Here is an 18,096-nt window from a genome sequence, read left to right on the forward strand (position 1 = left end):
GGTCTCTTGTGATACAATAGTGAATAATTGTTATCAGGACTGATTGTGAGGGTTGGAAATGTAAAGGTAGACGTTTTATAGCAAGCAAGGGAGTGATTTAACTTTCCAGTCTAGAAGCGGAGGTCCCTAGGACCATCAATGGAGACGAGCCAAGAGCGGGACCCTACCCAGAGAAGCAGTGATGCCTGAGATGGAGGCAGAGATGATGACATGGAGTGATGGAGCAGCTGGGGACTTTAGATGTAGAGAGGGAGAGCGACTGTGTGCTGAAGACTCGCGGGGGGTGGGGGTGGGGGGCAGTGTAGGGGACAGGCTTGCAGGGTATACCCTTTGGTCAGTTGATGATGCATGGAGGGGATTGGAACCATGGCAATGAAACGATATATGATAGAATGAATGTAAAACTAATGTTCTCCCATGTAAACGATCATATAATTCACAATACAACACTTAAAAAAAAAAAAAAAAACTGAGAACCAGCTCTGAGCAGGTACAGGACCAGGTAGTTTTATATAATTTACAGGACTTAATGTGATTTCGTTGGCATGACAAGCCTGTGGAATTGGGCCCATGTTCCAGGTGAGGAAAAGAGGTTCTGAGAACTTAAGTGACTTAACAAGGTCTCCTGGCTTTTCCGGAGCCCTGCAGACTCTCATTCCATTAGGTGGTTAACTGCAGGGGCCGTCAACGATGCACTAATGAAATCAAAACTGTGCTTTTTCTGAATATCTTTATTAAAACTTCTGATTCCTGCCTTAAAAGTGATCTCATCCTATCTCCATGGTTTTTGGCTACTGAGATAAGCTCAAACTTTAAGATTTTTTTTTTTAACTGCCTGTAAGTCAGAGTGGAAAAGGCTGATGAAGAAAAGAGAAAACCTACTTTGGTAATTTATCCACAACCTTCAATCCTCTCAGGAACAGATGAAAGTCCAGGAACTGATATAATTTCTAATAGGAGTTGATTTCCTTCAAGCTCTCACATTAAGTACCGACCACCACACTGGGGGTAAGACAGCTAGCAGGGATTGCCATGGTTTCATGTTGCATTTGGTGGATTTAAATTTAGGAGTGCTGTACTTGTTCTCTTATCAAAAGGGGGCTGGAAGTAATGGATGTAAAAATCTGCTGAGGGAACTAAACACCCCTCTCAAGAGGGAAAAGACTTGTCTAGTTTGATGCTGATGTGCTTTGTTATCCCCAAAGACTGCCATGCCTGTGGAGGCTTTGTCCTGCCACACCCTGGTATACAGTACATGCTGTACTGTACCAGGACCTAGAAACTCCACGTCTCTAATCTCACTGAAAAGAGTCAGGCCAGTCAACTTTCAGTTGTCCTGTATGTATAAAAACTCCCCCACTCCCACTTTTCTAGCCTGTACGGAGAGTAAGAAGAAAACATTTCAGAGACTTAGACTGGTGTGGCGCTGTGGGTTTAATGCGCCAGACTGCAATTCCGTTTGAATTGCAAGATCGGCGGTTCAAGCTCACCAGCTACTCCTCAGAAATCCCACACAGCGTCACTATGGGTCAGAACCGACTTGACGACACTTAACAACAACCCTGAATACACCACCAGCTGCCAGAAGAACAAATCAATCTGTGTTGGAAGAAGTACAACCAGAATGCTCCGTAGAAGCCAGGATGGTCAGACTTCATCTCACTTGGGACATGATATCAGGAGGCACCAGTCATTGGAAAAGGATATCATGCTAGATAAAGCAGAGGGTCAGTGAAAAAGAGGAAGACCCCCAACGAGATGGACTGACGCAGCATCTATACAATGGGCTGAAACACAACAATTGTGAAGACGGCACAAGGGTTACAGTGTTTCACTCTGTTGTGTATGGAGCTGAGCTGCTGGCACCTAACAACACAACGCACTTTGGGAGCAGAAGCCAAGAAAGTCCATGAGCATGAGAGACCCACTCTCCTGCCTCTCCCAGCAGAGCAGCCCTTCACCAACACCACAGGCTACTGCCAGTATTCCATGACCCAAAGGTGTCACCAAAAAGAAAACTCCAAGTTAAAAATTTTACAGCACACTGGGAAGGCTCTGGTGTATGATTCCGGTGGATTCTACATCTGCTCTTTGGGGCATCGGGTCAAGACACTGAGGGGCAAAACATAGCCCTGGCCCACAGAGCAGCTAGTGGGGCAGTGACCCCAGAGCACAGGGACACCAGTGGGGGCAGCTTGGTGTGCCTGGAGTCTTGGGGAAGGCGTTCGAGGTGGCTCCATCTTTTCAATGATATAAATGCACAGGCTGCACCCCGTTCTGATTCCTCACCACCCTTTCTTTCCTACAATGACTCCAAAAGTGGAGAGCCAAGTCCAGGCCATCGTCACAAAAGCACAAGATGCATTCCTACTTCAGTACCCATGGAAGCAGAAAAGAGAGGAAAGGGCAGTAGCAGAATGCAAATCAAAGTAATGGACACTGCCCTTTACAGATTCAGCACCGTTCTAAGTGACTGACAAGTGTCCTCTCACCTACTCCTCCAGGTATCCTCTGAAGCAGGTGTTACAGAACAGGCAACTAAGGCAGGAGAGTCACCGGTTACAAGTGGCAGAGCCAAGACCTAAGTGGAGGTGGTGGATTTAACAAGGAAGTTCTGCCCCTCATGAGAAGAGGGGAAATGCATGATGAGGTCATTAGCAAAATTCTAAAGCAAACCCACTGTCTATGTGGACAGGGTTCATGACATGCTCTGTGATGGCAGGTAAATGAACTAAAATGCTGTCTTGGTTCCAAATACTTATGTGAGAATCTCAGTGTAAGAATATGAAATTTTAAGGAGAGGGAGAGTAAAATGAAATGAGCAAGCGCTGGTGGCACAGTGGTTAAAGTGCGTGCCTGAGAACCCTAAAGGTTGGTAGTTCGCACCCACCTGCTGCTCTGTAGGAGAAAGATGTGGCAGTGTGCGTCCATAAACATTTACTATTGTTAAGTGCTATCGAGTCGGTTCTGTTTCATAATGACCCTACATAGGGTTTCCAAGGAAAAGTGGCTGGATTTGAACTGTCGACCCCTTGGTTTGCAGTTCAGTGATGATTTGACCGTGTCTTGGAAACTCTCTGGGGCTCTGTCCTATAGAGTGACTGTGAGTCAGAGTCGGCATGACAGAAGTGGATTTGGTCTGGTTTCAGAGCGTAAAGGAAGAAGGAGAGAAAACATTCGAGCACAACAGTTTGGTGGGAACTCTAATCCCAACTGCAAATGTGCAAACAATAAAATTCTCTTGCTCTCCACTAATACACACTTGTGATCTAAAAATCTATTTACTTACACACAGTTAAAATGGTTAATGCGCTAGACCAAAAGGTCAGTTTGAATCTCAAGTTGGTGGTTCAAGCTCACCAGCCGCTCCTTGGAAACCCTACACAGGGTCACCATGAGTCAGGACTGATTCCGCAGTACTAACAGGATCTTTAAAGATTATGCTTTACTCAGGTAAGTGAGGTGTGCCTCCTAAAATGATTTTTCCTTAATACATTTATTTGGTAACATCGTTCTTTATAAAGAACACAAAGATAAAGCTTTCAGTTTTAGCAAGTCAAGGTAAAATGATCACAAAACCTGAATTAATGCCATGCCTCTAACTTAAGGGTAAACTAAGGGTAAAAAAAAGGAAATGGAAATAATTAGACTCAAATTGCTTCTTTACACCTAGTTTTTGTAATGCTAAATCTTATCATTCATTCTCCTTCTCTAAGGCATCCAACAACTAAATACCACTGAATGAGTTGTTACGTCTGGGTAAATTTCATATATACTGCTAAAAAGAAAGTAATATTTTTGACATGGGTATAAATATTTTAAAAGTCATTCTGATATTACTGGCCTTTTAAAAATATGCATACTTTATATTCTTTGGGGGGGGGGACAAACGATGTGACTACCTCTCTCCCCCAGAAAAACATATTAACAGAAATAGATAAATCAACTCCAATGGAATTAATTTTATATCAATTCTACAAACTTTACTTTTTACTTTTTTTGGGGGTCTATAAACCTTTCTTATCCTCAGAAACTGTACCAGGATTTTAGCTGTACCTTTAAATTTGACATTATCTACTTTTTGTTCTGGTGTGGTGCTATAGGATGACCACTGGACTACTAACTGAAAAGTCAGCAGTTCAAACCCACCAGCCACTACTTGGAAACTCTAACCGGGGTTGATAGGAGTTGGAAGCAACTCAGTGGCACTTAAGAAGAACTTAACAACAACTCTTGGCTCAATAAATCTCTCAATTGCCTTTGGCCAAAAACAATACTATTCTGATTGGATCTTTAAAGCTATTTTTAAAGTTCTTGCTATCAAAAGCGTTCCTAATTTTCAGTGATAATAACTAAACCCAATCATGATGAATCCATTGTGGAGGGAATTAAATCTTCTGTTAAATCCTTAGGACCAAACCCAAACCCACTCCTGTAGTGTCAATTCCAACTCACAGAAACTCTACAGAAAAGAGTAGAATTGCCTCATAGGGTTTCCAAGGCTGGAATCTTTCTCTTGAAGAGCTGCTAGTGGGTTTGAACCACCGACCTTTTGGTTAGCAACCAAGCACTTACTCACTGAATCATCAGGGTTCCTCAATGCTTAGGAGAGATGGAGTTTAACTGTTTGCCACTCTCTTTAGAAGAACTCTTCATATCTGAGGGTATTGAGATCTCCTTTCAGGGAAAGCCGATTACAAAACATATCTAGATGATCTTGTTCATCTGGTTTACAGCATGGATTTCATTGGTCAGTGCCTAGTGGCATCCTTCCCCAAACAAATCTTTGCTTTCCCCATTCAATTCAATTCAAGAGGCATTTACTGCGCATGGATGGGCAGCCAGGCTTAACTCTTTCCATTAAGAGCAGAAGCTCATTCAGAACAGCAATGAGGCGTTCCTTCTGGGTTCTACTGTCCATGTCTGAGTCCCCCAGCAAAGACATCAGAGCAGACTGTGGTACCCGGAGCTAATCAGAAAAGAAAGCATTGCTCTTCACCACTCAAGAAGTTTCTGCCAAAGCATTTATTTCTGCTGATCCATTTATGCAACCCCACTTTCTATGAGAACATTTTGTCACGGTTGATTTAGTGTTGTAGCTCCCGCGGGTATCTTACTATAGCACACACTCATTGTTTTTTGGAATCTAGGGTCTCCCAGGCAAGATTTGAGAGCGAAGGGGGTTTAATCAGCCACAAGTCACGTCTCATTATCAGACCCCAAATTCCAAAGCAGTCTTCCAAAGATCATTAATGAAAACGATTCTCTGATTAAACTCCTGAAAACAAAACTTTCAGAATCTCTTTGTGGTGCTGTACAATTTTTCAGAAGAGAGAATGAGGCTGGGTTCCTGTTAGGAGTTGGATAGGGAGTGAGTCAAGCAATAATGGTATCCATTCAAGTTAGAAAGGAAGGAAAGCAAACAGTTTAGGAATTTTCACATCCAGTCATGGAGGTCGAATCCAACCAGTTGCCAATTTAACAGAAACAATACTGTCTCTAAAACAGACACTAGATTCTGCCAGCCCTCCTGGAACTGTCTGCTGCAACTAGCTGGAGGTGAAATTGTACACACGGACTGTTATTTGTGTTTCAATGAACTGATCTGGGTTATGGTGATTCCTCCACGTTTGTGTGTGGTATCAGAGTACATTTCAGGGGTACCTGATTTAAGTCCTTTCATGTAAGTACCACTCAGTAGCCCTTTCCTCCCCTAAGACCCTAGCAGCACCTCCCCAAACAAAATACATGGGAGTGTGTAAACACACACACACACACTCTCTCTAAGTCTCATGTATAATTCATATGAGTTTCAGGGAAGAAGGGAGCCACACATATAATAAAGTAGGACTGACGAATGCAAAGCTGTAATAATGACTTTTTTGTCTCTTAGGAATAAAATTAATCAGCTAGCCAGAACCTGGCTATGTACTTTTAGCTTGATATGACCGCTGCAGGTAATCCGTAAGACCAAGCACTGTTTGTGTTACTGTCTCACATACATACACACACACACACACACACACACACACACATACACAAGCACCTCAGTTCAACAGACTTGTTTGCAAACCTAGCAGGCTTTCTAAAATAGAGGCATTTAAGAGTGATGAATGTTAATGGCTGAGCTTATTAAAACCTATTTTTCTACTCCTATGAGACAAGCCAACTGGGTCTGCTTGTGGAGCTTTAAATTCTAAACCATTCAAATCCCTCAAACTATTTCTTTGACAAAGAGCGTTTCCCCCAATCACCAAAATTATCGGCTTTATATGGGAAACCTAAACCCTGTGTTTTTGAATTACTTTCTCTAAATCATCACACCATTGTGTTTTGAAAAGCTATTTGATGTTCAAGGGAGAATATTTATTTTCACAATAATAATAAAAAGGAAGTCCCAATTTGCCAGAGGAAACTATTGTCAAGTATCTAAAAATGTTTCAAACCCAACCTTGAACCAAAGTGGAAATCTCCTCATGCTACTTCTGCTCAAAAATCTTCAATGGCTCCCCACTGCCCTCCTGGATCAAGTTCAAGCTCTGCAGACTGGCTGGCACCTACTTCTCCAGACTCATCTTCCTGACTCTTCCATATGACTCCTCTGTGCCAGTTGTATTGGATTTATACCTTGTTCCCTAAACATCTCACAGGCGTCCCTGTCCCTACGGGTGCCGGGACGACCACGTCTCCTCTCCAGTCTACCCCCCACCCCCACCCCTTCCCAGCCCAACAAAGGTGCAGCTCTTCCAAGAAGCAGGGACTTTTGCCCTGGGCAGTGGCTGCTTCCTGTGCCCTTCTTGTGTTATTGCTCCTTCATTTATTTGTTACAATTTTCTACTCACTTTCTTCATTTGTCTTTCACCCTCCTCTTTGCAATAGACATTGGAGGGGGTCTTCATGTACCTGTCACATGGCACTGAAAACATACACGCTTACCCTGTCATTCACCCCTTTAACCCCCAAACTCTTCCCTACTCAATTGTCATCTCGGAGACCAGATGCCAAATCCAATGCTTGCCTTTCTTTCCCAGAATGCAGTACAAAGCAAAAATGGATGCTATTTCCGGGGCCAGTCACATCATTCCCCTCCTCCTAAAGCCGTCTCTGGTACTTTCCAATGTCTGTATCACTAGGGAAAAGCCAAAGAGCTGACCTGCGGGCTGGCCTATTATGGGTGCCAGGAGTCACCCTGGGCCCTTCTCACACGTTTGCTGTAGGAAATGCACATCAATCCAACAAGGACACCACTTTGCAGCAGGGAAATGAAGGTTCAGAAAGATGAAGTAAGGACTTACCCATTAAAGGGGGACGGGGTAGAGAAGAGAGACTTGTTATTCTGAGATACTTCAGAACAGTACTGTTAATAAGCAGAATTCAACAAGTCTGGCTCCACACAATAAGCACTGGACTATGAACCACAAGGTCTACGGTTCGAGTCCGCCAGCCACTCCACAGGAGAATGATGAGATTTCTGCTCCTGCAAAGATTTAAAGCCTCAGAAGTCCTATACAGGGTCGCTATGAGCCAGAACCGACTCCGTAGAACTTCATAACCACCACCTCCTCCATGAACACCAAATCATGTCTAAAGGGTTTCCTTGCCTACCTCTGCGGCCACTGTTGCTGTTGTGAAGTGCCATCAAGTCGATTCTGACCCACTGCGACCCTGTATAGGGTTTCCGAGGAGCAGTTGGTGACCCTGAACCGCCAACCTTGCAGTTTAAACAGCTTTGCAGTCTAACGCATTAACCCACAGCGCCACATCAGGCCATTAGACTGCCTTAAATTGTAATTATGAATACTCATGTTTAAAACTTCAATAGTAACACTTATCTATGTGTTCAGTCATTGAAATATTCAACAGCACATATGTCATGTGAGAAATCTTCTCATCAAGAACTTCAAACTTCCACGAAGAGATTGCAATCATTGCAATGAAACAATGGTGTCAACCCGATGTTCTCCCATGTAAACTATTACTCAGTTCACAATAAAAACTCAAAAGAGAGAGAGAAAAAACAAAAACAAAAACAAAAAAACACTTCAAACTTCCTTTTGTTTGATTTTTTTGTGTTAATCCTGGTTGCAAAACAGAATGAAAAAAGAGTACCGTCATCTATCCCAGGTTAGTTAACACTCAGGCTGAGAGAGAATCAAGTGAGACCAGGCAGGGAAGCAGGGAGGACATTCAAAGTCTTTAACCACACTTTAACTGGTTCAAGAGAAAAAAAAGTGCTGAGACTCCGAATGAGTCCAATACAAGTCCCTAGATGGTACCAATAAGTCTTGGAGTATCAATTCAGAGGTGGGTGGTTCAAACCCACTCAGAGTGCTCGGAAGTAAAGCATGGTGGTCTGCTTCGGAGAGGTCACAGCCTTGAAAACTGCGTGGAGCAGTTCCATTCTGTACACATGGGGTTGGAATCAACTTGAAGGCAACACGTGAGTCTTCCTATGTGAGAAACGAGATTAGACGGTGCTGAACATGCCTCACACAGCAGCTGGCTGCTAGGAGGGCTTCTTGTGGTTCAAGCTCGGTGCAAAGTACTTTACATGCACTGGCTCATGTGACCTTTAGCTTCTGGGGCTGGTCCAATGATTAGTCCAAAGTCCCAGGTGGGAAATGAGAAGCTCAGATTCTTTAAATGACCTGCCCAAGACCCTGAGGAAGCCAGTGAGCAGCAGAGTCAGGATTCACACCCAGATTCACTTGTTTATCGGACACAATGCTGTATTGTCTTTACAGACCCGTGTCTCCAACACGGGACATTCTGATGCCAGAGTGGCGAGCCAGCAGGCCCATAAGTCTTAAGGGAGTTTGGGTTTACAATGGTTTAGAAGCTTCAGGTAAGACATACTGTCAGCAAAAATTATAAAAAATCATAACACATTATAATAAAGGAAAACATATGATGGGACCAAGATATAGAATCATCCTCATTACAGAATTAATGAGAGACCCCTGTATCTCACCTACCCTCTTTAATATATTCTCTTGTAATGATTTTTTTCATCCCACAACTTCCTCCATGACCTTCCCTCTTCCTTACTTTTATGTTTGTTCACTGCTGGGACATAAGAAATGATTCCTGGGTAAAAGTGATTAGTGCTGGGTGGAAGAGAGGTTTCGGAGACAGCGAATCAATCACTGCTGTCTTCTCCTCCCCAGGCATTTTCCATGACCATGTGATCAAGCCAAGCTGCTCAGCTTCTCCCGCCCGCTACCTTTCCTTCTCCTCCACTCAGGGCTGTCTTTAAAATGCTATTTTTCTAGTCTGGTAGGCACAGGGCTGAACTAGAGAAAGTCTGCCAAGCCCCTTGGCAAGAGCTGGTCTACAGGCCTCCTGCCCACCGCAGCAGTGCAGGGAAGGCAGGGCCTCGGAGCAGGCAGGAGAGAGGGTCTGGCTGGAGAAGTGGGCAGAACAGGTTCCCCTGGCATCTGAACTGCCCTACAGAACTCAGCTTGCTCATGCCAGGGTCAGGATTACCATTTCAAGCTGGCACTTGCTGTAATTCTCCTGGGAGGAGCAGTGAGGGGGCCAGGGAGGGAGTGAGAACATCACCCTGTGTTGGCACTGCCACGTGCCTGGAGCACACGGTCACGCAGGCAGAGCCGCGGTTGCCAGGGCTCTCATGAGTGCTGAGGAGCCAGCAGTCAGTGAACACAGCTTCCACACTGGCCAAGCTGGAACTGATGGGCTAACACCAGAGAAGTGACTCCTCCCAACCCAAGAGGAGAGAGGTCAGACAGGGTGCAGAAAATAAGGTAGCTATGCTGGGGATGGGAAAAAAAGAAATGCATGTTCTCATTTTGCAGAAGGAAGGCCACTCGATGAAACAAATCCACAAATGGAGATGGGGGTTGGAAATCCAACAAAATTTTTCCCTCCCTTCCCACTGCCCCATGCCACCAACTTCCTAACACAACTGCACCCAACATTTCTGCGCCACACACTGTGCCAATACTTCATCATTTGTTTTCTACTGAATTCCATGAGGAAGGGACTCTTCACACTGTCCACTGCACCGATGAAGAAACTGAGGCTTAAGAAGAGGACTAAATGCACACAAATTCCACAGCGCTCCAACAGTGGGCCCCAGGTGTGACCCTAAGCAGAATCTACTCTCTTAACTGCTACATTTCTTCCCTTTCCATAAACCAGTAAGCACATGGGGCTACCTCTGACTCCTGGTGGTCCCATGTGCGTCAGAGTAAAACTGTACTCCAAAGGGTTTTCAGTGACTCGTTTTTTGGAAGTTGATAGCCAGGTCTTTCTTTAGCAGTGCCTTTGAACTTGAATCTGCAACCTTTTCATTACCCATCTGTACCACCCAGGGGCTCCTCTGCCTCCTATGTTGTTGCTGTTGTTGTGAGGTGCTATATAGTCGGTTTTTGACTCACAGTGACCCCATGTGACAGGGGAGACTTGTCCCAGAGGGTTTTCTACATTGTCATCTTTACAGGAACAATCTTCTCTTCCAAGGAGCTGCTGGATGGGCTCCAAACCAACAACCTTTCCGAAAACGCCTTTTTGCCAGAAGGTGAGGGTCGGTTGTCATGGAACTTCTGACAACACTATGAAGCTAAGAAAACAGGGTCCGCATGTCACCTGCAGACAAAAGGCTACCCGATTCCTGAAGAAAGTAGATGCCCTTCTCTCTGACATTCCCTCCATCCTGACGAAGGAGAAACATTTACAAGATCCAGCAACCCCCTCCACGTTGGCGCTCCACACCTGCAAACCAATCAGTCTGCTGGGCAGGAAAAGCTAGGCACTGCAAGCCCCCAGGGAGGGAGAAACGGGAGCCTCAAGTCCTGGTGTTTGGGAAAGCAAGGAGACCTCCCATAAGCCCAGAACCATCAGTGCAGACCCCGCTCCATTACTGCTATGTATTTTCCTTCCAGGCTAACACGTTGTCAAAATGGAAAGAACGTCAGCAGAACCAACACAAAGGTCGGCCATGGGAAGGAGCTGTGAGAGCTATCCCAGTCCCCAGCTCTCTTCCTGCACCTGACCACACAGCCTGGTCGCAGTGCTAGTGATCAGAACTGGAAAGAGAGCTTCTTCATTCTCAGCTGAATATGAGCTGAACAGTGGTGGTAGGACACCCCCAAGCTATTCAAAGAAAAACCACCAGAGGAAATGATTTCAAATCAGGCTTTGCAAGCATGTGATTTAAAAATAACTCTGCCTTTGTCTGCTATAGGTAACTTTCCCTAGAGGGACTGCTGTCCTTAAAGTGATCGCTCAATTCTCAGGGCAAACAGATTCTTATTTTCCCAGGAAAGTGCACCATCTCTGACAGCATCTGAAAGGCAAACCCTGGAGCAGTGGAAACACCTCCTGCCATCACTGCTGGCCTGGAAACATCAGGTACTGCATCTTAGATGATGGAGAAGGCCCTGCAGGTGCAGGTAGCAACACCATCTAAGAACTGCCCTCATTAAGGCGAACACCAATGATGAGATCACGCTATTCAACATACCTCAGAAGATGCATGCTGAAGAAAAGGCAGAAAACAAACGTCTAGTAAAATCATTCCATGATTATCGCCTGATTAGACTGATGGCTTCACTTTAGCAACAGTATAACCAAACCCGCTGCCACCGAGTCTACTCCAGTTCCTAGGATGGGCTACAACTGCTCTGCAGGACTTCTTTCTAAGGCTGTAAGCTTTCCAGGAGCAGACTGCCACATCTGTCTCCCACAGAACAGCTGGTGGGTTCCAACCGCCAAGCTCTGTGTTAGCAGCTGAGTGCTTAACCACTAGCACCAGCAAGGCTCCTTAGCTGCACGGCCATTAATATTCTACTTCCCAAAAAGCATGCCATAAAGTATTACAGATTTGGGGAAATGAAAGATCCATCTAGGTGACAGAATGCTGAGTTAAAAACACATTTTCCTGACCAAGTTAAAGTGGTTCTCAGCTGGGAGTGATATTCCCTTCCAGGGACATTGGTCTTGTCTGGAGACATTTTTACTTGTCACAACTGGGAATTAGGAGTCCTGGTGTGGTGCTGTGGGTTAAGCAAATACGTTTGAACTGCAAGGTCAGCAATTCAAGTTCACCAGCTGCTCCTCGGAAACCCTATACAGGGTCGCTATGGGCCGGAACCGACTTGATGGCACTTCACAACAACAACAACTGGCAATGATGGTATAAAGGTCAGGGAAGTTGCTAAACCTCATACAATGCACAAGACAGTTCCCCACAACCAACACCTATCCAGCTCAGAAGATCTATTGTGCCCAGGCTGAGAAACCTTGGTCCAGACTGAAATTGTACAATTCCCAGAATGCTTGGGGTTACATCTGTACTCCTCTCGTCCAAGGACTCAAGTTTCCTCAAACGTAACTTGGTCCTTCTATTCTGATCAGTACTGCCAGCTCTGTAGAATCATCTAGAACTTTCTCCACTACTCATTGAGCCCAGAGCCCCTAGATATTTTTTTTTCATGATCATCTTCATAATGATCCATATGATATGAACAACAGTCTTATTTTATCTGAGTCTAGTATCTAAAGAAAAGCTTTTTTTCCCCTTCCCTTTCTTGTTTAAAAAGGAAAATTATCGTGATGTTTCCATGATTAAGGGAAGACATTTAAATGAACAGATTACTTCTAGACTCCTATCCTCTTGGATCCTAGTATCTCTCCTCCATAACCCAATACAATGATATCCACTGAAACTCAGCAGTCCAGTGCAACAGGCCGGAATGGTGACTGGGACATTCTGAATTATAAAGAATGCTGAGCAAGGAGCTCTGGTAGCATAGTGGTTATGAATCGGGCTGTGAACCGTAAGGTCAGCAGTTGGAAACTACCAGCTGTTCCGCGGGAGAAAGATGAGGCTTTCTGCTCCCGTAAAGATTTACAGCCTCGGAAACCCTGTACAGGGTCGCTATGAGTCGGAACTGACTCCACGGCACATAACAATAACAACAACAAGCTGACCCAATGCCAATTATCAGCGGCATCTGACAAATGTTCATAAAAGAACGCTCAATTTTCCAAACCCCAATTCTTGACTCTCCATAGGAATAAAAATGTAGGGGCCCAATACTGGAATGTCTCTTTGGGAAGAAATACAGTATAACTCACATGTTACATGTGATTTGTTGATGTTAGTTTTCATAGAGTGAGCGCTGACTCAAAGCCACTTTATTTATAGCAAAACAAAACATTCCACCATGTTCGTTGCTATGAGTCCATTGTTGCAGCCAAAGGGTTTCTAGAGTGCCTTCCAAAACCATTGGGGGCTCATCTCCCAGCACTACCTTTTGTTGTGATCCAGAACATTTTCATTGGTTAATTTTCAGAAGATGATGGTCAAGCCTTTCTGTCTGTTTTAGACTGGAAACTCTGCTGAAACCTGTCCACCATGGGTGACCCCATTGGTATTTGAAATACCAGTAGCATAACACCATCACAGCAACATGCAACCCACCCTAGGATGGCAAACCAACATGCGGGTGATGGCTCCACCTGACAGGAACTTGATGATACTTGCTAACTGACTGGAAGTAGTTATTGTTAATACACCCCAATCCATTATCTACTGGGCATCATCTCTGGAGAGTTTCTGCAGAAGGAAAGTCTCCATCCTGTACCTAATTACTTTAAGATGGTATTTGAGAAAGACTGAAATGAAAGATGCAAGTTGACACAGATAGAACAGTGACCAGGACTCAAACACCTGTTCCTTTATACATATTATCACTTTTCATAACAATCCAACCATACAGGTCATCATGCTCGTTTTTCACAGAGGGAAACTGAGACACCAAGAGGTTATACCACTTCCTAAGGTCAGTTTCAGTCTGCACAGCACAACCAGTGAGGCACACCTGTGCCATCGCATTGGGGTACCACCCTCTTCTCCTCTGGTGGTTTTCCCAATTTCACTGCTCATCTTTTCCTTTGGAAAAATCAGAGACAATCTAAATAGCAGGACTTCAGGTTCCCACAAAGTAGTGTTTCCCAGAAGCTCATGCAGCCTCCCAGCATGGCCAAAGGCTAAGACTTAATTCTAGGGTAGCCAGTGGCCTTGAGTTCTAATTCCAAGTGGATTCAGAGAAGGGGGCAGCACTCAGGGATTGGAAAGGGAGAGTTTCCACTCCAACATCAAGATTTCAAGAATGGAGTCCCCTCTTCCTCCTTTGCGTCATTTCCCCTTCCATTTTAATATCATTTCGCTGTGTGCAGCACAGAGATTGGTACATGAGTGGAGGACACGGTATTCAGTAATCATCTCTAGTACAAGTCTCACGTTGGTCTGCTTTCTCTCTTCCCCTGCAGCTGAGGCCCTGAGCTTGGTGACCTTCCTCGCCCTTTATCTGGCTGAAGCTTTGTTCCTGGTTACCTGTGATGTTTTTTCCTGTTCATTTTGTGTTTATTTCGAGGTGTTACAGGCATGAGGGCAGAGCTGCCTCAACCTGTGTCTATATCTCAGCATTTACTAGTGACTTGTGAAGTACTGGTCATTTTAGATGATATTTTTGTGTGGTATTTCAACATCATTTACAGCCGACCTTGCAGGCCAGCAGGTTTTGGTTAAGGTGAGTTAAGATGAAACCAAGAAAAAAAACCTACAATTTGGTTTATACACAAAGCAGCAGGATAGAGGTGGAGCCTGGTGCTGAAAGAGGTTACGTCATACGTAATGTGAAAGCCTGCTTTTGATTAAATTCCTCAATGAAATCATACAACATAAAATAAAGCAGAAGTTATCTGCCCTTTACTCCAAACTCATTTTTTTTTTCCTTCAGGCCACAGATGAATGAATGTAGATAAACAAGGCTGCCTTCTAGAAAATCGACCCAAATGATCCAGCTAGATGCTACTATCCATGTGTTTTGGCACTGAGGAGCAGAGACAGGAAGTGATGTGGCCACTGCTTGGCTCAGTCACTAACTGTAGGGTGGCATTTATTCAGGGGCAGTCCTTGGATCAGCTGCATCACAATCCCCTAGACAGCTGGTTTCAAATGCATATTCCTGGGCCCTGGACCCAGACCTGAAAAGATCATAATTTCTGGGGCTAGAGTCATAGAATCTGCATTCTAACTGTCTCCTCAAGGGGCCTGCAAGCCCACTGGAGAATGAGAACTATCTTTGTGGATGAAAGCATTCCTCGTTTAGAATATATACTCATGGTATGTTCAAGCCTCCCAGAGTATGAGCACTTCTGTTACCTCCACCCTACCCCTCCCGTTCGCATTCCCTCTGCACCTGCAGGGAAAGCCTGCTGAGGGATTACCTGGTCTGATGGGGCTCTGCATGCAGTTGGGGGACGGGAGGCCGGGGTGAATGGGTACGGAAGCCCGACTGCTGAGGTCCACAACGGAAGGGGCAGCGGAGGAAGCCTGCTGCAGCCCGGGTGGGTGAGGGCTGTGGTCGTGCTGAGACGGGCTGGGGGGAATGCCATTTTCGGACAGAAACTCCTCCAGGTCCATGTATTCCAATTGGAAAGTATCTCCGTCATAGGGAAGGGTTCTGTCCCATAAGGTGGGCCCCAAGAACGCCGACTGGGGGACTGTCGGGCTGTTACTGTCATCATCCAGCTTCTTCTCCTTGTCTTTCTCTTTGCTAAATGCTGCAGGAGAAGGGGAAAGTTGGACTTTAAAAAAAAAAACAAAACAAGAAAGACGGAAAAGAAAGAGTGTTGCTTTTAACAGCCCTCTTGGCCTGTGCTACCACACTGCTTCAGAACTTTTCCTCTTCTCACAGACACTGGGTCTTTCTGTGGCTACTGTCCTCTGTGGATTCAGAGTTAAAAGTTCAGGCAAGACATGGATCTCTGCCTGGTTTTCAACATCTCCCTATTTACTTTGGAAAGAAAGCGCCAGCCCTTGGGAAAGAGCTACAGACCCATCTAGGATAAAAACAACACAACAGAGCTCACGGAAACAGTCTGCAGCGCATTCTTGGAGCAGATAACTAATCCCAGCCTGAAGTGGGAAGACAACACCTAGGACTACATACAACTGCTATAATTTTAAAGAAAACAGCCAACTACCAGCCATCATGTATCTTCACATGTCACTGACAATACTGGACCATTCAGACTATAAAACAATTGTCTTGGTGATCTTAATTTTGGAAAAGCAGGGACTCTCCACTTTTCTTTAAACAAAGTATTAAAGAAATGGAGGCTCTGAGATTTGAAGGCACTTGATCCATGTTGGCTGAGAAGAAAAAATGAGTGCTTCTGAACCCCCATGTGTTTGCTCCTACAACCAATGGGGCACATCGCTTTACACAAAAGCAATTTTAAAAATACGAAGTGCTTTTCTTCCTCCTCTCCCCCAAGCACTTTTTAAGTAGGATCCAATTTACAAAAATTAGATGTCTATGCAATCTGTCAAATACAGAGCTACTGGAAAAGATGAGGTATTCTACATAATACTCTACATATGGAAGTATGTGGCTGTTTCCTACCTGGAAAATATTGTCACCTGATTACATCTCTAAAAGATGCTCTGGATTTTGCCAGTTTACTCTGGATTTTGCCAGTTTACTCAGGCGCTGGTGTAATTTGGGATTAAAGACTTCTGATTTTCTTCCTCTTCTTCCCCAGCGCCACCCATTCCAACCTGCTACAGTCTCATCTCTCTGGGGAATCTGATTTAAAACACCCACAGATGCAAAAGTCTGCAGGCGGCCCCTTCCTCCCAAGGTGCTATTCTTGAGGGAGAGTTAAGGGAGGGAAGCGATGAGCTGCAGACTGCAACCAAACCTCTCAGCTCCTGCAAAGCAACAGGTTGCCCCTAGGACAGGAGTACTCCAAAGCTCTTTCTGGCCAAGAAATCTTTCAAGACTTTACAATCTGAGCCGCATGTTCCTATTTTCTGCTGATACCGAAAGCATGAAACTGCATCAGCCCAAATGACAAATGCGTGAGAGCACCAGTTCAGCCTGGCACCTCCTGGCACGGCACGCATTCCTCCTCTCCCGCTAGAGTGAAGATTGCCTGGGGAAGGTTCGGGACTTACCAAGAAATGGCTCAAGCCAGAGGGGGCTCCAGCGTGTTTACACGCGAGCCAGCTAGATTCACCCCTCCTACCAAGAAGAGTGAACTGGGAAAGTGTCAGCGCCGGAGGCGTGCACTGCAAGCCAGGACACCGGTTACCCGCCCCCCGCCCCAGTCCCAGCCCCCACCTCCTTTCTGAATTACCCTCTTGGGGCGGGGGTCCTCAGCTCACACCTCCTGAGTTCCAAATACAAACTGATAAGAGAAGCAATAACATAATCCCAATACCCAGGTTACGCAGTGAGACACCCCCACCCCACCCACCCAAGGCACTGTATCCAGCCCATTCCCGGGCAGCACCGGGCTCCCAGGTTTCTCTGAGCCCCAGTCTTGCTCTGCATGCAGGTAAGCCTAGGAAGGGGCAATCCTGACCTGCCAAGTTACACCTCCACCTGCGCTGCAGAAGCGGAAACCAGAGAGACCCACAGCGCTATCTCAAATGTTGCAGAGTAAAGGGATCTGGGGGGCAGGGAGGGTGGGAGGCGGGTGCTTCCGCGGGCCCACGGGGTGCCCAGCGCTCACCGTCCTGGTGATGAAGGGGGAGCTTCAGCGGGTTCTCCAGCAGGGATCTGAGGACACCGTAGGGAGGCGGGATAAAGGTGGGATTCAGGGGGAGCGCTCGGGACATTTTCTCCATCGCGATGCACTCTGGTTTGTTTGTTTGTTTTTCTTTAAAAGAAAGAAAAAAAAGCCACCAAAAAAACCCCCAAAACCCAATCGCCCCCCAAAATGTTGCTGAGCTGTGTCCTCCGTTCTTTACCAAAAGTATTCGTTTTCAAGGCGGTGGAAACAAGGAGAGAAAAAATCACTTATATCTTTATAAATACATCTGCATAAAAATTTAAAGAGAGAAAGCAAGAAAAAAAAATAATAACTTTCGGGTTCCTGGTGCAGAAGGTCCCCGGAGAGCGCGCCAAGTGCCCCCGGGGTCCTCGGCGACGTGCAGGATGCTGCCACCTGCCCCGGACCCCGAGTCTCGCAAAAATGTTCAAAATTGCGAAAGAGAAAGACAACACTGTCGAGGGTTGCAGAAGGGCAGCAGGCACCGCGCCCGCCCGCCCGCCG

The 18,096-nt window shown here is 45.5% G+C and overlaps 1 protein-coding gene across 1 annotated transcript in view; it reads right to left on the reverse strand.

The window, feature by feature from the left end:
• HLF (hepatic leukemia factor) overlaps window positions 1-17,855 on the reverse strand; it is a 74,582-nt gene extending 56,727 nt beyond the window's left edge. Inside the window, exons 1-2 of the mRNA XM_006832410.1 lie at window positions 17,554-17,855; window positions 15,259-15,594 (exon numbers count right to left, since the gene is read on the reverse strand). Coding sequence (XP_006832473.1) covers window positions 15,259-15,594; window positions 17,554-17,668 — 451 coding nt within the window. The 5' untranslated portion in view covers window positions 17,669-17,855. The remainder of the gene's footprint in view (window positions 1-15,258; window positions 15,595-17,553) is intronic.
• Between the last annotated feature and the right edge of the window lie 241 nt (window positions 17,856-18,096).

The sequence above is a fragment of the Chrysochloris asiatica genome, unplaced genomic scaffold, assembly GCF_000296735.1.
Source record: "Chrysochloris asiatica unplaced genomic scaffold, ChrAsi1.0 scaffold00007, whole genome shotgun sequence".
In the NCBI taxonomy this organism is placed as follows: Eukaryota; Metazoa; Chordata; class Mammalia; order Afrosoricida; family Chrysochloridae; genus Chrysochloris; species Chrysochloris asiatica.